General features: G+C 38.0%; 1 protein-coding gene across 1 annotated transcript in view; it reads right to left on the reverse strand.

The window, feature by feature from the left end:
- The window catches only part of LOC108279015 (macrophage mannose receptor 1), a 35,993-nt gene extending 15,992 nt beyond the window's left edge, over positions 1 to 20,001 (reverse strand). Inside the window, exons 1-24 of the mRNA XM_017492891.3 lie at positions 19,717 to 20,001; positions 17,194 to 17,339; positions 15,688 to 15,800; positions 14,341 to 14,474; positions 13,332 to 13,552; positions 12,990 to 13,099; positions 11,652 to 11,767; positions 11,412 to 11,547; positions 11,221 to 11,303; positions 10,452 to 10,571; positions 9,954 to 10,055; positions 8,332 to 8,490; positions 7,961 to 8,043; positions 7,001 to 7,142; positions 6,688 to 6,732; positions 6,341 to 6,508; positions 5,667 to 5,786; positions 5,342 to 5,452; positions 4,492 to 4,524; positions 3,702 to 3,836; positions 3,346 to 3,492; positions 2,963 to 3,097; positions 2,051 to 2,205; positions 1,010 to 1,160 (exon numbers count right to left, since the gene is read on the reverse strand). Of these exons, the coding sequence (XP_017348380.1) occupies positions 1,010 to 1,160; positions 2,051 to 2,205; positions 2,963 to 3,097; positions 3,346 to 3,492; positions 3,702 to 3,836; positions 4,492 to 4,524; positions 5,342 to 5,452; positions 5,667 to 5,786; positions 6,341 to 6,508; positions 6,688 to 6,732; positions 7,001 to 7,142; positions 7,961 to 8,043; positions 8,332 to 8,490; positions 9,954 to 10,055; positions 10,452 to 10,571; positions 11,221 to 11,303; positions 11,412 to 11,547; positions 11,652 to 11,767; positions 12,990 to 13,099; positions 13,332 to 13,552; positions 14,341 to 14,474; positions 15,688 to 15,800; positions 17,194 to 17,339; positions 19,717 to 19,759 (2,908 nt within the window). The 5' untranslated portion in view covers positions 19,760 to 20,001. The remainder of the gene's footprint in view (positions 1 to 1,009; positions 1,161 to 2,050; positions 2,206 to 2,962; positions 3,098 to 3,345; positions 3,493 to 3,701; positions 3,837 to 4,491; positions 4,525 to 5,341; positions 5,453 to 5,666; positions 5,787 to 6,340; positions 6,509 to 6,687; positions 6,733 to 7,000; positions 7,143 to 7,960; positions 8,044 to 8,331; positions 8,491 to 9,953; positions 10,056 to 10,451; positions 10,572 to 11,220; positions 11,304 to 11,411; positions 11,548 to 11,651; positions 11,768 to 12,989; positions 13,100 to 13,331; positions 13,553 to 14,340; positions 14,475 to 15,687; positions 15,801 to 17,193; positions 17,340 to 19,716) is intronic.
- Positions 20,002 to 21,715: the final 1,714 nt, after the last annotated feature.

A 21,715-nucleotide genomic window follows, 5' to 3' on the forward strand; every position in this document is an offset into this window, starting at 1 on the left:
GCAGAGAAGAGGTTAAAGTGCCAGAGTAGGCTTTTTTGTTTTTTTTTTGTATTTTTAGGATAATGTGGGGTTGGCGTTTTAGGGATTGGTTAGGTGTTCACGGAAGAGCTGGGTCTTTAGCTGTTTTTTGAAGATAGTGACAGATTCTGCGGTCCGGATTGAGGTTGGAAGTTCGTTCCACCGCTGAGGGACAGTTAGTGCGAAGGTTCTGGAAAGGGACCTTGAGCCACGCTGAGTAGGCACTACTAAGCGACGGTCATTGATCACTTGAGGGAACGTAAGCCTTCAGGAGAGTGATGAGGTAGGGCACTTTGGATTCATCTTCCAATCATTAACTCCGAGCACCTTCTAGAAAACTCTTAAAATAATAAATACAAAAATACTTGAAGACATTGTCATGATACACAAGATGTAGGTTTTGCTAACAACAAGGCCCACTATGGTTTCAGAGGGTTTCGTCCAGCATTTAGAAAAATGTAAATATCAGAAGAAGTGCAGGAGGGAAAATTTAACAACTGTTGCAAAAATAGCTGCAAATGTCCAGTCAGGAATTTTTTTTACACCGGGTAATGAATATTATGTACGTATAAAGAGAGAGCGAGAGAGAGAGAGAAAGAGAGAGAGAGAGAGAGAGAGCACTTTAAAGCTTGTATCTTGATTGTTTTAGTTGTTGTAAAACCTACATACTCACACATACTAACTGGTACGTAAATAATATATTTATAACATGAACTCATTTCTCAATAGCTCTGTTTCCATAGTTACAGTGAGGGCGATTATTACAGTAGGTCTCACTTGAAGATCGTTTCAATCAGACCTTGTAGAGGAGTGTGCACTGAACAATCTCGTACCGCCATATCTCAGGAGGTTTCTAGAATATTATTAGATTTGCTCTGGTTCTGATTCGCACTTCAGTGAGTGTGTGAGTGATGCGGAGAGTGTGTGAATGCTCGGAGGTAGGCTGTGTGGCGGTGTTCAGGAGGAGCGTTAGGAGAGCGTGTTTACGTACAGTCCGGCGTGCAGCCGAGGATTTCGAACCGTAGACCGGCCTGGTTGTGCCACTCTGATGGGACGATCCGTATGTACTTCACAGACACGGGGTTCCCGAACAGCTGAGTAACAGGAGAACTTCTGTCCACTGTACCAAAGAACTCCTCTACCTACAACAGACACACACACACACACACACACACACACATTTGAATATTTATTAAACAATGACACGTCATACTTTTATCCATTTATAGTTACATTTAACAAATTAGTTCCTGAAGTTCCTCACTATTTTTTTCCCTCTCTCTCTCTCTGTCTATGTCTCTCTCGCTCTTTCTGTCGCTCTCTGTCTATGTCTCTCTCGCTCTTTCTGTCGCTCTCTGTCTATGTCTCTCTCGCTCTTTCTGTCGCTCTCTGTCTATGTCTCTCTCGCTCTTTCTGTCTCTGTCTTTGTCTCTCTTTGTCTCTCACTCTCTGTCTCTCCCCCTTCTATCTCTCCCTCTGTCTCTCTCTCGCTGTCTCTCTCCTTCTCTCCATCTGTCTCTCTCTCTGTCTGCCTCTCTGTCTCTCTTTCTGTCTATCTCTGTCTTTGTCTCTCTCTGTCTCTCACTCTCTCTGTCTCTCCCTGTCTATCTCTCCCTCTGTCTCTCTGTCTCTCTCTCTTGTTGTCTCTCTGTCTCTCTTTCTGTCTATCTCTCTATGTCTCTCTGTCTCCTTCTATTTCTCCCTCTGTCTCTCTCTGAGAAACGGCAAAGAACGCAAACTCCTCTGTCCTGAAGATGTCCAAGCACAGACACTGACACTGGAGACTCCTTCCAGAAATCTTACGTAAACATCTCCTGACGGAAAACATCACCATATCAACCGCTACGCACTTTTTAAACACGTTTTTAAATGTGGGAAGCGCTGTTACCGTAGTAACCGTAGCATTTTAGAACGAGCCGGAACTACTGTCTGTGCCGCTGTTATAGATAATGAAATATGAATTCAACCGTGCTATCGTATAAATAAATACTTATGAATGATAAATATTTAAATAACGTATATTATATTTTACCTTTCCGTCGACGGCGTAGTCGGTCCAGGAGAATCCGTCCAAGCTGGTCTGGACTTTAAACATGGTCACCCAGTGATCATTAGTGGGGCAGCCCTGGATCACCACCCCCGTGATCTTCTTCAACTTAGGTAGGCTCACCTGGATCCAGGAAGTACCTGATGCACATGGGTAGAGGGTCAGCTGTTTAATAGGTTTGTGTACTGTAGACGAGCGGAGGGTGGAGGAAGACTATCGCACGCTTCCTCTGAGAGATGTGAAGCCGGCCAATAGCAGCTTTTAAAACTGCTGCTCATGCTGCATCACAGGGCAGCGTAACAGCCGTACTCAGGGGAAAATGCTTTCCGCCCTCTCCCTCATACATGAGCACACAGATGGTCCAGGGTTGGCTAATGATTGACAGGGGACGAAGAGTATGCCCCTCCCACCCAGACAGCTTGTTGTGCCGCTCGGGAGCTTGCAGAAATGTTTGATTCTTTGTGCTAGACCTCACAGAGACGTCCTACCATGATACATTAATCTACACTGATATGCCTGATTTTTTTCTATTTTCTTTATGGGGTTTTTTTTTCTCCTGACCATAAAAACTTTTGCGAATGCATGCTTTTGAGAAAGCATTTGTAAATGCAGACCATGCCTTTAACTAAATTATATTAGGAGCGATTGTGGAACTGTAAAAAGTAGTGAGAACTCTGAGAACACGGTTCTGGGAAGCTTTTGTGTGACGCTAGGCAAAGAGCTGTTGAATATTTGTGGTGAGAAAGATTTATTTCGGTACTTATAGGAAGTTTTTAGCTGTGGTCTTTCTTTCAAACGCCAGTCCATATCATAAACACTACGGGTTAATAAACTAGTGTTTACTAAGTGGTTCGCTAAGTAAAAACGTAGAGTGGGAAAGTCTGATGTGAGGCTAACCGGTGCTGGAAGGCATCCAGCAGGAGTTTCCATTGAGTCGAGCTTTTGCCGGTTCTTGTCCAGCCATCGATGAGGAAGCAGAGAGCATCGAGTCTGTAATGTTGCCATCTTCAACTCCTAGACCTCTCACACACACTGAAATAACACACACACACACACACACACAAACAAAATGATTCAGGATTTAGTGTGGACCATGAAAAACGCATCAACATCACGCACCACAGTCCCGTACGTGACTTGTTGGAATTTGTGTGGGGGGAAAAAATGGAAAGTGTACCTAATAAACTCGCCACTAAGCATAAACACTAAGCTAATTTTAGAATTAAAGGAACAACGTTCGTGTCCACGCCTCCTCCACCTCCACCTCCACATCCACGTACCGTTCTGCTCACAGCTGTACACCACCTCCAGGTATTTCGAAATGGACGGACACGGGTCGTTATCCACGTATGCGAAGAAGAAGCAGAACTGATGGTTGTCACACTGTTTCCTGACACGTTCGTACGTCCCCGGGACCTCGCAATTACCTGGAGTGTGAAACATAAATAACACACATAATAAATAAGCAAATTTTATGATCGGCTTGAACTCTAGATAAATTCCTGGATTTAAGGGTTGAGAGATCTTTTAAGAACAGGTTTGGGGTAAAGGAAACATTTTAGCTTCATTTATTTCATCAAACTGTTCTTACTATGAAATGACGAGTCGGAGCGACTCGCCTCGCTGAACCGCTCACCTTGGCTCCCTTCCATGTAGGGACAGATTTTGTCACTGCGGCGGCCGTAGAAAGCAGACTGGATGTTGATGACGCTGTCTGTGGGACAGTGGAGCACCATGGAGGAGCCTTCACATGTGTACGCTGTCAGGTAGCCTGCAGAGAGGGGGGGGGGGGGGGGGACAGAGAGAGGGGGAGACAGAGGGGGGGGGGGGGGGGCAGAGAGAGAGCGGGAGACAGAGAGGGGGGGAGACAGAGAGAGAGCGGGAGACAGAGGGGGGGGGAGACAGAGAGAGAGCGGGAGACAGAGAGGGGGGGAGACAGAGAGAGAGCGGGAGACAGAGAGGGGGGGAGACAGAGAGAGAGGGGGGGAGACAGAGAGAGAGCGGGAGACAGAGAGGGGGGGAGACAGAGAGAGAGCGGGAGACAGAGAGGGGGGGAGACAGAGAGAGAGGGGGGGAGACAGAGAGAGAGCGGGAGACAGAGAGGGGGGGAGACAGAGAGAGAGAGAGACAGGGGGGAGACAGAGAGAGAGGGAGGAGACAGAGAGAGAGAGAGAGACAGGGGGGAGACAGAGAGACAGCGGGGAGACAGAGAGAGAGAGACAAACATTACCGTTACTGGAGTAGCGCACGTAGAGTAAAGCACTAACTATGAGAATATTACAATTGAACAATGTGAAAATAATAAAACCGACATCGTGAGTCTCGCTGACAAGATAAAATCCATATGGTAGTTGTGGTATACTGTAACATGAGGTGATGAAGAAGCAACCCTTTCAAACTTTAATGATTTGCAATAACAAACGTACCGTCATGAGGTGGTGGAGGATCTGGTGTATTTCCTGTAATATAAGAGAAGACGTCTCAGTGAAATATCTGTTGTTTAGGCTTCAGACATTAAAAACCTTAAATGTAGCTGTTTAGGTCTCGACCTTAACGTGACACATTGGTCAAAGTTATCGGATTTAAATATTTACTCAAAATGAAATGGAATTTTTATGTTCTTAGCTCAATTTCTTAATTCAGTCGTTCTTTAAACAATCATGGAGGTATTTTTGTTGTATAATTTGCAAACAAATAACAGGAGTTCCACAAAAAATAAAATGAAACCCACAAACAAATATACAAAGAGATATATTATTCAAAGTAGCCTAATTTTATTTTCATTATTTTTTAAAAAGAGACAGAGAGAGAAACAACCCTGGCAAACCCACAATCCGAGCTACAGCGCATGTAAAGCTCAAATCTGATTGGTTCTGAGTAATGTGGGCGGGTCAAACACATGCCACGTGATGCATAAATGCACTTCCAGAAATAAACGTGTTTCGGCGGCGCAAATATATTTGTGAACTGGTTCCTGCATCTCGTTTTATATTCTTGTGAATATTAACTGAATCATTTATTTGTGGATCATAATATTTAATTATTTATTTACTTACTTATTTTTTATTTTATTAGTTGTTTTTTTTTTTTTTTTAGATTTTATTTTTGCGGAATTCATGCTATCTATTCGCAAAATTACTTATTTTCAATAACCTTTAAAAAAAAACCCTCAAATTCATGAAGAAAATAGAAGAGTATGGGGTATATTAAAATTCATTAAATTTCGTCTAAGAATGAAGTACACTAAGGATCACATGCGAGTGTACGTTTCAGTACCGCGGCGTTTGCAGATGTAGCCTCGGCGATGATCGCAGTTGTCGTCGTTCCATAGGCCGCTGTTGATGTAGATGGAGAGGCAGTCCTCACCGCCGTAATCATCCGGGTTCCCTGGAACAACAAGCCAACGTGACATGGCCGAAGGAGGACTGCTTTATACACTTTCTCTCTAAATGAAGAGGAAATCTTTCGCCAAAGGTACCAAACCTTAACCATGCAGATATTTTAATCCAGCTCAGGTCATGTGACTTGGTATGGGTCAGACTGTGTTGGTTATGCGATATTATTTGATGATTAATTTTTATATATTCTCTCTCCATCTCACCTGGAGACCAGTTAATATAACGGAAGGGAGATCTGTCCATCCACTCCCATCCTCCCTCTGTGACAGAGTCGTGCGCTCCAATCCACAGAGACACGCCCGAGGGAATCGACTGGATTTGAGCTGCCGAACAAAAAGACAAATAAATGAATAAATAAGATCAAAGTAAAATGCTTTATGCAATAGGCTAAAACATGACCAGTATTGGCATACTAATACTTTTATATAAAGGTTTTAAAAATCAAATTTTTATTTGGTCTACGACAGTCTGTATCACAAAGGCCATATATGGAAATTTGGGTGGGCATGTCACTAAATCCATATATGGAAATCTGGGCTTAACCTTAAGGCCGTATATAGAAATGCGGGAATGTCAGTGAGTTCATATATAGAAACATGGGTATATCACAAAATCCATATATGGAAATGTAAGTTTATCATTAAGGCCATGTATGGAAATATGGGCATGTCAGCGAGTCAGCGATATTTGGAAATGTGGGCTTAACCATAAGGTCATATATAGAAACGTGGGCATGTGAGTGAGACCATATATGGAAATGTGAGAATGTCACTGAATCCATATATGGAAGCGTTTCCGTGTCACTGAGGCCATACATACAGTAATGTACAAATGAAAGCAGCAATGAGTGTGTGTGTGTGTGTATATGTGTGCATACCCTGAATGAAGCCCTGCTCAAAGGGCTCAGTGATGCTGGCAAGGTCACCTCCCTGATACACACAGTCAGCACGAGCCTCAGCCCACTTTCGCAGGGAGAATGGAATAATGTGATAGCAGTAATCATTAAAGGGGTCAGGAATCCACGAACCACACTTCTCATTCCAACCTGACGGAGAGAGAGAGAGAGAGAGAGAGAGAGACAGAGAGAAAGAGAGAGACAGAGAGAAAGAGGGGGGGCGGTATTTCATTAGCACGACTGTTTAACAATAAGACTGCAGTTAAAGTAAATTTGAAAATGAAATACAATTTTTAAAAAAAGAAGGAGAAGGAGAGAGAAACTCGTACCTGGTCCGGAGGTGGGTGGAACTGGTGGAGGACCAACACCTTTACCTGAAGTCATCAAAACATCACATTAGTCTGAATATTATAAAACTTATATTTAATAATATAATGAAACTTTTCCGGAAAGCTGACAATATATTCAGACTGTTTATTGAAATTTGTAAATACAGATAATATTGTGTGATTAAAAACAAGAAAGATAAAGGGTAGATGAAGATCGTGCCACTCTGATCGTGAATAATGTTTATAAAGACGAATGCATTCACATGGATTGAGCACAGCTTTACACCGCTTTAGAAGAGCACTCATGTTTCACCTTTCTGGCAGATGAACGGGTAGGTGTTAGAGCACTGTATATCGTTGAATTTTCCCGTCTCGAAGTGCTCCGTGCCGCGGATTTGCACGCAGTCCTCATCGTCCCAGTTATCCGGCTGTCCCTCGCCCCACGGCAAGAACTCCTGCACACAGCAAACCAGAAATCGTGCAAGAAATGAAGCGAAATACGACAGGGTATACTGTTACTGTTAGATAATCAGTGATGGGCCGGTGTGATGAAGCAGAGTTACTGTTACCACTCTAAAGTTCATTATTTTTATATAATAAAAATATATCCAGAAGTGTTTTATTCCTCTCACACCACAGCCATTTGCCAAGGTTAAAATCCTTATTCGTTAAAAAGAACAACACGTAATACTTTTTATTTGCTTAAAGTTGCAGTCAATGTTGTGAAACATCTGCAGAACAAGTAAGTTCCAGTTATCATTTATTTTATAGTGACTCTTGGAGTTTAAAAATAAAATAAAAAAACCACGTAGCTTGTTACTGAGAAATCGCAAAACACAACTCGAATCATCCAGCCATCTTGGAAAAAGTTACAGCTTTACGTCTGACTGTCACAAAGCACTGACACTGGAGACTCCTTCCATGAACGTTAAACGGAGAAAGGAATCATTTGTGCTATGTTGCTATAGAAACAATTATTTATTAGAACGAGCGCATTAAATTAAACCTGCGATTTGTAGCTATACTTTTGTCCGAGAGAATTTATTGAAGAAGTCTTAATGTATTTGTTTCATAAGAACAAATATCATATAAAAATAGATATACAGTAAAAAAAAAAAAGAATAAAGATGTTTTATAAACAAACAAACAAACAGAAAAACAACTAAAACGTGGATGTAAATATTTAACGTTGTTTGATGGCTATGCCTTAGGGTTAAAATGAGAACGTTTACTTCAAGGACATTTTGAAGGACTTTTAAGGAGTGTTACGTACGGAAGGCGTTCCGTCAGACCATTTAAAGTTCCCCTCTTGCTGGATGTCATTAAGTCCGATCCAGGAAGCTCTGGTAATGTGAGCTTAAGAAAGAAAAAATAAACAGAACACAGAATAAACCATAACAAACAAAACAAAGCAGATCAGCAAAAGTTTGAAATATGAACCATGAGTTGAAGGTCATGAGTTTAGTACCAGTTTTTTCCACTTTAGTCATAGCCAAATCCCACCCGCTAAGAGCTAACACATGCTCCCAAGAAAAAAAGTTCATGCCCAAGTTTCACACTTGCTTCAACGGATAATCTGATTAATGATGAATAATATGCATGAGATAGAAAGGGTATCTCGACGATCAGCTGTCTGTCGCTCACCTGTTATGAAGCTGACTGTCTCCTGGTTGTGGATGCTGGCCAGGTGTCCGTTCTGGGAGACGCAATAGTTTTCAGCGTCCTGCCACGTTTTAACCGATTCACTCTCAAAGTGATAGCAATAATCCCCGTAGAGAAGATATCCCTGATCACAGTGAAATTCTGGAGCGAGAGAGAGAGAGAGAGAGACAAACCGGTATAACATATAGAAAAGAGAGAAGGATAAAGACATAGAGATGTAACAGTTTCATTGAATCATTTTCCTTTATTATTTAACTCTGGTTTATATTATTGGTTTACAATATTACTGTGTAATTATTATGTAATTTATATACAATAAAGCATCATAAACGAGAAAGAGAGAGGGGGCTGTAAGACAAAAAAAAGAGGTAGAGAGACAAAAGCTGACACAGAGAAAGAGAGAAATAACAAAACGGATAAAACAATACAGAAAAAACAGCAACAGAGGGTGAGAGAGAGAGAGAGACAAGAGGCATTGACACAGAAACACAGAAGGTCAACAGAGAAAGAAACAGAGGCAGCTGGAGAGAGAGAATAAGAGTAAGACACACAAGATAAAGGCAGATGAAAAAAGAAAAACAGATGAAAAAGAGAGTAAGAGTAAGAGAGTAATGAAGAGGGAGACAGACAGATTAAGAAAAAGAGGGGACAAGTACAGAGAGACACAGAGGGTAAAGGACAAGAAGGGAAGCTGAGAGAAAACAGAGATAGAAAAACAGAGACAGAGAGAGAAAGAGAGATGGAGACAAGGAAACGGGGGATAAAAGAATGAGACAAAGGGGGCGAGAGAAACAGAAAGAAAAAAACAGAATTGATAGAGCAGACAGACAGAAAACACGAACGTATAGAGAGAGGGATAGACAGAGAAAAACAAAGGGACAGTGAAAAAACAGAATAAAAAACAGAGAGCGAAAGAGAGACAGGTGAAATAGTGTGTTAGAGTAAGACACACACAAGACGAGAACAAAGACAACAGTTAAAAGAAATAGTAAAATAGAGTGAGACAGGAACTATACAGATGAGTAAGACAAGTAGAGAGCGAGAGTCAGACTGAGAAAAACGGAGAGAAAAGGAGAAAAATAGAGACAGAAAGAGAAAGAGAGACAGAGATGAATAAACGGGGGCTCCAGAGAGAGAAACAGAGAGAAAAAGCAAAATGGATAGAGCAAGACAGACAAACAAAATGACAGAGACAGACAGAGAAAAACAGAGGGACAAAAAAAAAGGAAAACATAGTATATATATAGAGAGAAAGAAACAGACAGACAGACAGGTGAATAATTAGCGTAAGACACACAAGACAAGAACAAAGACAGACAGATAAAAGAAACAGTAAAATAGAGTAAGACCGGAACGAAACAGACGAGTAGGACAAGTAGGAAGGCAGACAGAAAAACAGAGAGAAAAAGAGTCAATCAAAATGACAGAGAGATGAAAAACAGAGTAAGTCAAGCAGAGAAAGACAGAAAGAAAGAAAGAGAGAGAGAGAGAGCGAAACAGAGTAAGACAGATGCAGAGGGAGAGACAGACAGGTTTATCCCATGTTCATTATCAGCCTTAAAGTTCGTGCTGATTATTTCTCACGTCACCAGCCGAGTTCTTACCTGGAGCAGCTGTAGGTTTCACGTTCTGACCCCCCAACAGCTTACAGATGTACGCCTGGACCTTAAAGCAGTTTGCTGTCTCCCATTTCCCAGCATAATTCCCTGTGCACAAACACAGACACAGGTGTTGTACCTGCACCTTCTAAAACCGATTTAAAGCTGCAGTATGTAACATTTTTCTGTTAATCATGAAGGTTTTTCAGACTTCTATGTTCAGATTTTATCTGGCGCTCAAACTGAATGCAATTTGTGCACCATTTGTGTGCCAGCTGATATTATAAAAATGTTCCTTCAAAAAGTGCTTGCAGTGACATATTTTGGCCTGAGAGGTCTCCAAATCCCTCAATATAAATGTAACATACTGCTGCTTTAAGTGAGCAATCTGTGAGTATTGCCAATATTGTCCTTTTTTTTAAAAAGACCTACAGTTTTCCTTAGCAAATGTGAATCTCTCTCTCTCTCTCTCTCTCTCTCTCTCTCTCTCTCTCTCTCTCTCACCTGTGTAAATCTGTCCACAGTCCCACAACTTATCCGTGTTCTTCGGGAAATTAGGGCTCCAGTTGGAAAACTCGATATTTGTCTTATCCACCCATCGAAATGTGCCGTCCTGGTCCATATCTGAGGACATGAACAGAAAAGTCATTAACAATAAAACTAAATTAAACGTATTTAAATTTAAATGATTTTAAACCCTTTCATTTTTACCCAGTTTTTTATTTTTATATTTCACCAATCAGCAAATTCATAAAATGACAAGAGAGTCATGGCATATGTTTATTCCTCAGGATGTTACTAAGTTCTAATACATTAGCGTTTCTATAGTAACAGCTAATTCACTTATGTATGCTATGGTACTCCCATAACCATGCAAACTAAACCTAATGATAAACAGATTTAAAGAAGGAAGGAGTCTCCAGTGTCAGTTGATTGGAATAGTTAGTACAGGAGTTTACTTTGTGACTTTTTTTCATCTCTGCTTTAACGTTACTCGATTCTTGGGCGTTTCACACCATTAAATGTAATTACATCCAAATAAAAAGCACGACATTTTGTTCTGTAATTGCATTGGTATGAGATGAACAAAACACTTTAAGGATTGGGATTTGGAAATCTTAATGTTAAAACAGATTAAACTTTTGAAAAAATGTACATTTTTATTTTAATATATCCCTTATGTTGTGTAAAAAAAAACTGAAAACATATCATTTAGTAAAGCAGTTCTTCTCTAAACAGACAGTACAGCGTGTATAATGTCACTTTCGGATACCTGAAACTCCGAGCCAGACGTTTGGAATGCCGACCTGGTGGAGGTCGGGAAGCATAGCGTTGATGAAGTATTGCTCCTCTTCACTAGAAACAACAACAGACTTCAGTGAGCTATTAAACACAATGATCAAAATCGAACAAATTCTCATTCCAGTTCTGTAACGAATTGAGTTCGGTAACGTCCGTGCGCACTTTTTGATGGTCAGAAGGTTGGCTCCCATGCTGCTGCATCTGGTCAGAGCCTCGTGCCAGCTGGTCATCAGATGGCTGTTGGACACCACCAAATAGCAGCTCCCTTTAAAGCTCATCCAGCCGAGCGGGCAAATGGCTACAGACAGGCACAATCAGTGTGTTAATGATAGAATACTGTATACAGTTACTCATCACGAGACAATGATAATACCAGCATGCTACGAGAGGAATAAGACTCACTGTTTAAAGCCCTCTTGCATGCGTATGGATGTTCAGAGCGACACAGGTGAGTCCTCCACTTCCCGTAAACATCTCCTGACTTGATGAGACCAGCGCACAGGCCGTTCTGCTTATCGCTGTTAAACACAACACAGCACACACGTTAAAAACATTTAAACACCCGGTGTAAAAGTCAGGGGGGATCATTATAAAATATAATAGTAGAAGCTAGTAGTGGCAGTAATTCTAATACTATTATTATTAGTAGTGGCAGTAGTGGCATCCATCCATCTTCAACCACTTACTCCTTTTCAGGGTCGCAGGGGAACCTGGAGCCTATCCCAGGGAGCATCGGGCACAAGGCGGGGTACACCCTGGACAGGGTGCCAGTCCATCACAGGGAACAATCACATACACACTCACACACCAATTCATACACTACGGACACTTTAGACAAGCCAATCAGCCTACCATGCATGTCTTTGGACTGGGGCCTCCCCCGGAGCACCCGGAGGAAGCCCCCGCAGCACGGGGAGAACATGCAAACTCCGCACACACATGGCCCCGGCGGGAACCCCGGACACTGGAGGTGTGAGGCGAACGTGCTAACCACTAAGCCACCGTGCGTGTAATACTAATACTATTATTATTATTAGTAGTAGTAGTAATAGTAGTGGCAGTAATAATAGTAGTAATAGTAGTGGCAGTAATACTAATACTATTATTATTAGTAGTAGTCGTAATAGTGGCAGTAATAGTAGTAGTAGTAGAAGTAGTAATAGTTGAAGTACTATTATATTTCCGTGAAATTGATGTATTTATTTGTTCGTTTTTAATCAATGTTATGTTAAGATATTTAAGAGTAGACTTTGGGAGTGCTCACAATTTTCATAAATATTCATCAATAATTCTGCAACACTGATTTTCACCCATACCTCCATCTTCTGAATTATGAATCTAAAACCTTTCATACTGGAATGTTCTAATGTAGTGTTTTGAAATAAATAAATAAATAAATAAATAAATAAAACTGTCCCTTCTTACTTTCTCTTTTACATTCATTTTTCAATCCCTTCAATACTATTTCAAGAAATTCTCCATAATTTCCAAAAGATTATTCCTTACAAAGAAGTAGTTGTATTCCCAAATGGTTTATACATGCTAAAATATACAAAAACTTTAAACTTAATATAGCACAGACCTTTATTTTTAAAGATTCCTCCATTTCCATTCCATTCTTTCTTTGCAAACACCTTGCAGTGTTTTTGTTTTCTTGCTTTTTAACGCCTTAAATGTGCTAGGCTAATAAAGTGATTATTAAAATGATTAGTTGTGGATCATGATGATGTGCTGTCTTACGTGAGATCGGGCTGCTCTTGAGCCCAGTGTGTGTAGCTGAAGGTAGCTGCATCAGACCAACTGAACGTGGTGCTGTTTGGCTGAACTTGACAGGATATTGAGGTGCATTTCTGCCAAAGAATGAACTTGCATCAAAGACAGTTGATTTGAGTGAAGAGGAAATATGTGCCCCTATGTAAATCCCTTTACACTGTAGAAGAGAAATGTGGACCGTGCATACTCATGGTCCAGTCACTGAAAACTTAACAATGTATAAGCTTTACAGTTACTATAGGAATCTCACACTCATTTATAGCCAGCATGTAATTCTTTTTTAGCTAAGTAAATAAAGGAGACCCTCACCAGGGTGGAGTAGCCGAGCCACAGGTCATACGTGGACGGATCCAGACCTAATACGTACTGCTCCTCTTCTGCTGATTCGATGGACACCAAGTCAGCTCCCTCCTTCAAACACTCACTCCGGGCAGAGATCCAGCTCTTCCTCAGTGTGTGGTGTAGTTTGTAGCAGTTAGAACCAAACTGTTCCCAATGATTTGCCATGTCACACAACACAGGAGGATTTGCTACAAACAGAGAAAGAAAAGAACAACAGCTGGAGAACGAATGTAGTGCTGTGATTGTTATTTGAAAGTATTAAAAATAATCAAACTGAAAAACATAACTTTTTTGTATGTTTAAATACGTAAGAAACAAAAAGTGACCCAGAACCTAAAAGTGATCTTTGGGCCCCTTTGGACCTTTATATATATATATATATTTTAAAAGAAACGGTTTGTAATTTTTAAAGCCCCCTAACAATTACACAAATATCAACGAGCCATGTTTTTGTTAAAACTAGCTATGCCTTATTAGTTAAGTTTATTTATTTATTTTTTCTTTTTAAAGAGGCAAAACTGAGCAGCTTTGAGCAGACTGGCATGGGGTGGAACTTAAAACTGGGCAAGAACAATGTCAAACATAGCCTGAAACAAAGTAACTACTGAGATTTTTTGTTGTTGTTTAAATTTATTAAACACCGACCTCATTTTTTAAATCCGTTCATAGATACATTTAGAATTATAACAACAGTTTTACGAGTCCTTGTGTAAGTTGTTAGGATAGAAACAATAATGTATTAAAACATTATAAACATGATGTTTGCATTTCAGCTGGTACTACTATCATATTTATGCTCTGGAAACTTGTTACAAAGAAAGTAGAGGGATTCGACATAAAGTGTTTTAAGGCATTTAAAAACGTAAAAACTTCTAACAAACATATAAAAATGACAAATGTGACCTATGAATAAAAGCTAGTAAAGCGTTCAAACCCTTAAATCTACATCTTTCACGATGTTCGAAATGTAACATACGGTTGTCTCGTTTGCAGATGTACTGCCGTGATGCTGTGCAGTGCTCATCGTTCCAGCGGCCATTGCTGTTCCCCTCCACTTGTCCACAGTCCTCGTTGTCATTATAGTTATCTGGCTGTCCTGGTCTCCAGTACCTATAAACGATAGCGAAATGGTGTGAAGTTGGCAAGCACTTTACTTCACAGTACACCTAGCATTTAGGTACGTATGTTTGAATTACAGTGAATGTCTGGTACATATCATGACTAACATAATGTTTTTAAAGTAACCGTAACTTACTGTATATGTAAAGTAAGTGACAAGATTTGCACAATAAAACTACCTTAACAGTTGTATTTTATACCACAACGCTGTTCATTTCCTAAATCTGACTGCTCATAATGTACTGATTAATTTTCCATAACAGCTGCTCTGAAAAAAGTTCTGGCTGTAATTCAAGTCAAATATTATATTAATACGCTAGTTCTAATATGATACCATTTTATAGCAAAACGGTATAGCTTATTCACGGAGACTCGTCTACATAATCTAATATGATGATAAACTGATAAAACACGGTGTTGTTATTAAACAAAGAAATCGTAGAGATTGAGATGCTTTTCAGACATTCCACGACATAAAATGTAAATATAAATGGATAAAAAGTAAACGCGTTGGAGTGTTAACAGTAGCTGCAGCTTGTTATCTGTTAAAAGAGGGGAATCCGTATGCATCGTTACTTGCTCGGCGCAGAACACTGTTGTCTTGGACCTCTCCACAACCCCCCTCTATATCAGTCTGGCTTAAAGATTTAATCTTCTTTTTAAAACTTGAAAAAATCAAGTACAACATCAGAGGCAAGGGTGACTCATTTTTGGGAAAATGGGCACAATTTATTACCTACTTCAATGATGTATGCACCCTAGTGGTGGATTGAGGAGAGGTGGACTGTAATTCCTGATCATCTTACCCCCCCTTTTTTTTGTTGTTGTTGTTTTGGGTTTTTATGTTTGTTAGTTTTTTTTGTTTTGTTTTGTTTTTGTTTGTTTGTTTGTTTTTTTGTGTTTGTTTTTTCTCTCTGGTTGTGTGTTTATTTTTTTTTGTTTCCCCCTTTCTTTTGGTTTTGGCTGTGGTTGTTTGTTGGGGTTTTTGGGTGGGGTGTTATGTAAAATGTAAATTTTCAATAAAAATTCTATGATCAAAAAGAGGGGAATCCAACTGTTACAAAGCGCTGACACTGGAGACTCCTTCCATAAACTGTAAATTAACATTTCCTTACAAAAAAACCTTCACCATACAAATTCCTGTTGTCTTCGTTGTTAGTATAAAAAAGATAAAGTGTCAGGATGAGTGCAGATAGATACTTACTCCAGGTATGGGTAATAAATGCTGCCATCGCTCCACTCCCAGTTCCCCTCAGAGGCGATATCGTTCAGGCCGATCCAGAATATATTGTGGCCGAGCTGTGAACTGACCCACGTCTACAAAGCGGGAATACAAGGAAACATTCTTATTTATTTTCTAATTTATTCACGCTTAATATACACTTTATATTATATCCTTAGTAAACAATATTAAATAGGTCTGTTCAGAACAGCCTGAAGTTAGCTGAAGTTATTAATAGCTGGTTAGATGACTAGCTTATCAGCCGAGTTAAATTCGAGAGAGCAAGTACTTTGGTTGAATGTTAGCTGCTTATATAGATGTTTAAGATGTAATTAGCTTTGTGAGTTACAAATGAGATGTTTAGCTGAGGTAAATGTAACTTTTTAGCTGAGTTTAAGGGTAATTAGCTCTGTGAATTAAACATTAGATGTTTAGCTGAGGTAAATGTAGATTATTAGCTGAGTTAACGGTTAATAAACTGAGTGAATTAAACATTAGATGTTTAGCTGAGGTAAATGTAGATTATTAGCTGAGTTAACGGTTAATTAGCTGAGTGAATTAAATATTAGATGTTTAGCTGAGGTGAATGTAGATTATAATCTGAGTTAACGGTTAATTAGCTGAGTGAATTAAATATTAGATGTTTAGCTGAGGTGAATGTAGATTATTAGCTGAGTTAACGGTTAATTAGCTGAGTGAATTAAATATTAGATGTTTAGCTGAGGTGAATGTAGATTATTAGCTGAGTTAACGGTTAATTAGCTGAGTGAATTAAATATTAGATGTTTAGCTGAGGTGAATGTAGATTATTAGCTGAGTTAACGGTTAATTAGCTGAGTGAATTAAATATTAGATGTTTAGCTGAGGTGAATGTAGATTATTAGCTGAGTTAACGGTTAATTATCTGTGTGAATTAAATAGTAGATGTTTAGCTGTGGTGAATGTAGATTATAATCTGAGTTAACGGTTAATTAGCTGTGTGAATTAAATATTAGATGTTTAGATGAGGTGAATGTAGATTATTAGCTGAGTTATATGTTAGCTTTTGAGTAAGGTGACGATTAGCTTCTTCAATGTGTTAAATTTTAGATAGTTAGCTGAGGTAAATGTATAGCTTATTGACCTAGTTAAATATTGGCTAGTTTGGTGAGGGGACTTATTTGTTGTGTTAAATTTTAGATAGTTAGCTGAGGTAAATGTTAGTTAGCTGTCTATGTTTATATTTTTTATATCATGCTGTTTGAGATTCTTAGATCTACATTTTCAGATATAAATTCAGTTGTACATTTTTTGGCATAGAACCTTGAGATTTTATGGGGGGGGCGATACATGTATACACACACAGTTTAGTACTTTTAAGTTTATTAACGTAAAGTAAGTTTATCAACGTTTATACACCACACCACCAGAGCCTTCAGGCTCTCACCCCACTTTTGTTTTGAGTTTCAGATTTTATTATGAGACTCCACTACCCTCTGCCTGTCTCACCCTCTCATGAAGGTTCATGATGCTCATCAGATGACTTCCTTTTCTCAGACACTCGTCCAGAGCCTCATGCCATGTCTTTGTATCAGTGGAGAAATAGTAACACCTGTCCTCGTACTCCCTCCATCCTGTTTCACAATCGCCCAGTACTGACATGGAGAGAGAGAGAGAGAGAGAGAGAGAGAGAGAGAGAGAGAGAGAGAGAGAGAGAGAAGGAGACAGACACAGGTGTACAGAGAGAGAGACAGTGAGAGGAGACAGAACGAGACAGATAAGTAAAGGGAGAATAGACAGGCAGACAGAAAGCATCATAGAGAGGGAAAGACAGACAGACAGATACATAGATACTTAACTATTAGTTTGTATTAGTTTAGTAAAATATTAGGTAGTTGTTTGAGTTAAATGTTTGATAGTTAGCCGAGTTAAAAGTTAGCTCCTTGACTGAGGTGATTATTAGTTCATTGGTTGAGGTAAACGCTAGCTGAATTAAATGTTAATTAGCTTGCTAAGTTGAACGTTAGCTATCTAGCAGACTTGAATCTTAGCTAGTTAAGTAACTAGTTAACTAGTTGTTAACTAGCTAGTTGAGTTAAATGCTACTAGCTGAGGTTGGTGTTAGCTAGCTGAGTGAGATATTTGCTAGCTAAGTTAAATGTTATCTAGTTACCTGACATTAATTCTAACTAGTTAATTGAATACAGTTGTACCTAGCTAAGTCTGGCACTGGTTAGCTGAGTCAAATGTTAGCTAGAGAGTTGAGTTAAAAGTCACCTTTAGCTGAGTTGAGTATTAGCTAGACAGCTGAGTTAAATGTTATCTCACTGAGTTGGCTATTATCTACAGTTACATAACTGACTGGGTTGAATGTTAACTAGGTAGTAGAATTAAAAGTGAACTAGCTGAGTTGTGTATTAGCTAGTTAACATTTAATTCAGCTTGCGGGCTAACACAGAACTCAGCCTGCAAGCTGAATTAAATGTGAACTAGCTAAATGTTAACAAGTTGAATGTTGGCTAGTTAGTTGAGTGTTAGCTGTTAGAGTTGAATGTTGGCTAGTTAGTTGAGTGTTAGCTGTTAGAGTTGAATGTTGGCTAGTTAGTTGAGTGTTAGCTGTTAGAGTTGAATGTTGGCTAGTTAGTTGAGTGTTAGCTGTTAGAGTTGAATGTTGGCTAGTGTGAGGTTGAGTGTTAACGGGATAGCTGAACTGAGGCTGATACTCTAGAACTGTTATGTGGGATGTTGTTTGCTGTGTTTAAAAAAAGACCTGGATTAATGAAATATTTTACAGAACTTTTTCTCCGTAACAAATAAAATTTGATACCAAGAGGCTGATTTTATAAAGTATTCTCTACTGAACTACATGAGTGTGACTAGGTTAAATTTTATACACTCAGGATGCACAGTCATTTTGGAAAGCCATTCCGTGTGAAGAGGATACACGTCCATCATAAAAGTCCCATGACAGTAGCTAAAGTTATATGATATAAGCATCCAAATGACAGCAGTAATAATACAACACTGCTAATGTTTGACTGGATTTGCTTCGTCACGTTGCAGAGACTTGTAAAAAGAATAATAATCACATGGATCGCAAATTAAGACGTAAAGATAAAGAATATTGGCTGGGAATTGAGTGGATACTTTAGCACAGTTATGTGGGATGTTGTTTGATGTGTTTAACAAAAGATTAGTTAAACATTTTACAGAACAGTTACTTGGAAACAAATAACTTAATACCAACAGTAGGCTGATTTTATAAAGATATATTATACAAATGATGTTTATCAACATACATAAACTGTCTTCCAAATGTTATGTAGACTAGGTTGTAAAAAAAAAAAAAAAAAGGGAAAAATTGCTAATGTAATGGAAACCTGACGGTTCTTTTTTGTTTGTTTTTAAGAACCTTAACAATATTTTCCAAAATAATATTTTCCAAAAAATAACCCCTCTATTTTCTTTTTCATTTAATTTTGTTTACCCCACCCCATCTGCCCCACCCCAAAAAGAAATCCTAAACACATCTAATTTGCTAATGTAATGATAATTTGCTGGTAGACTGTACCTCACAATAATTCTAATTTATTTAAAAAAAAAAAAAAAAAAAAAAACAACAACAAAAAAAAGCCTACATTTTAAAGGTTTACAATTTAAGGTTATTTATTTATTTAATTAAATTACTAACATAATGGAAATTGGCTGATATTTCAAAAGTCTTCAAAAGTCAAATTGAATTGCCAATGTAAATTGAAATCTGCTGGTAGAATCCATTTATCCAGTTATTCACCCCAAAATTGTTAATGAATATAATGGAAATCTTCTAGTTGAATGCAAATCCAATAAATAAATAAATAAATAAATACAAATTTAAAAAATCATCTGAAATAATTGAAAATTAAATTCAATCACAATAATCTAATTCTGAAGACAAACTCAACATTCAACATCTAAATAATATGAAATTATTTTTATTAATATTTCTTTATTATTAACTTATATCTATAAACTATAAAAAGTAATACTTACCAGAATGAACGAGACCAAAAAACGTGATGAAGAGCAAGATCATTCTTTGCTCTTTTTCACTCAGTGAGGCAGTAAATTAACACTTTTTCTAAAAAAAAAAAATAATAATAATAAAAAAAAAATCCCAGGCTGTAATTATGATTTGTGTGTATTTCTGTCCCAGTGTTACAATAAATTCTAGCTGAGCTTAACACTCAAAATTAGATCATTTGCTTCATGTCTGGAAAAAAAAAAATTCCCTCAGAGTGTATGCACCATCCGTCACTTTCACAGCTCTGAGCATCTTCAGGTCTCACGGCTTCTTTTCAGTTTCATCCCAAAGTCCAAAGATGAAGCTATAAAAACAACATGGCCGCCTGATTCTGTGGGAGGCTCAGACCAACTTTATTGTCAAATTTATTCTTGAAATTAATCCAATTGAGTGTGAAAATATAGGAAATCAGTTTAAAATATATTTTTTTAATATCAATAATAATTAGTTATAGTTAATACTTTCATTATATTATTATTATACAAAATACACAACTTAGCAATATAATGTGAATACTGTAGGCTATAATATATTATAGGCCCACTACAAATTATTCAGTTATAACACAGGAATGCACAAGAAACCTTTCACCTACTAATGTGTTAACATATAAAAATAAAATTCCTATCATTTTTACCATCATATTTTGTTAAATATTAAATGGCAAATATGTGCTGATTTAATTAGAAGAACGTTAAAAAGAGCTTTTATATTAACTTTTTTTTATAAAGAAATACTTTACTGTAAAATACTGTTAATAGACGTGTTAAACATAGTCCCATATTTATGTCTACCTTCAAACGACACAGTAGTTCAAACTTTAACATAAAAGCTCACTCAGTTACATGCTTTACATTATTTACTCTATAATTTTCGAAGTACACGATTGTAGCAACTAAATTTTAGAAATCGGACTAAATTCAACTAAACAAAACAATTCAACTTTAAGTTGTAAAAATGTAAAGTAGTTTTTATGTAGACTTACAATGTAGGCTAGTTGCATGCTAGTTAAATGTGGATGCGTTGAACGCTAAACATTCGACATGCCTGTTACTAATAAAATTTTAGTTATTGAAAGTACATGAAGTCAGTTGGATTTAATGTTTATATTTGTGTATCATATAAAAAAAGATGACAACATTAGACAAATCAGTCCTTCCAGGATTTCTGCAATCGCTGAAATTAACACAAAATCAAGCAAACTCTGCAGTATTCGCAGTTCGCAATTTTTGAATTTTTCATTTTAATTTTTTTTAAATTACTGCGGATTTTCCACAGATTTGGGTCATGTGACATCATCACAACACTCTTCAACCAAAGCCCTCTCCGATTCATGTGTGTCGAACATGAGTACATCTAAAAGGTCTCATTTACCAATGAACATCACTGTGAAAGCCCGGGTAAAACAATTTTGTGCGATTGTAACGTCACCAATTCAAGTAGTTTTCCACAAATAAAGCTCGAAAACTCCTGTATGGACTGTTTAATCCAAAACGCAGTGTCTGGTAGAGTTTTATATTTGGAAAAGTAGAGCAATAATATAACGTCAAAGGTATTTATTTTCAAATTCTTTATTTCTGACCAGCTAGGTGTATTTATAAGATAATTACAACAGTTATAGGAAATATATTATTACTATTATTATTGTTATTAGTAGTAGTAGTAGTAGTAGTGTCTTCATAAATTCAGTCACAAAGTCGATTTTTCATTTTCTCCCCTTTTACTGGAAAGAAACTTCTATTGGTGAGGCACAATAATATGTAGGATGAAATCAAAATTTCATTAAATAATCACTATTATTACTAACTGTAAACTGCCTCATTTTCTATTATACTCTATTCTATTTCTGAACAAGTCTAGAATCTTGCTATTGGTGTCTCTTTAAGAAAATTCTATTAAAAAACAACTCGCTGGGGTTTTTTTTGTTTTTGCTGATTCTGCTGCTGCTTCACGTTTCCTAAATTAAAG

Source organism: Ictalurus punctatus, chromosome 18 (assembly GCF_001660625.3).
Source record: "Ictalurus punctatus breed USDA103 chromosome 18, Coco_2.0, whole genome shotgun sequence".
In the NCBI taxonomy this organism is placed as follows: Eukaryota; Metazoa; Chordata; class Actinopteri; order Siluriformes; family Ictaluridae; genus Ictalurus; species Ictalurus punctatus.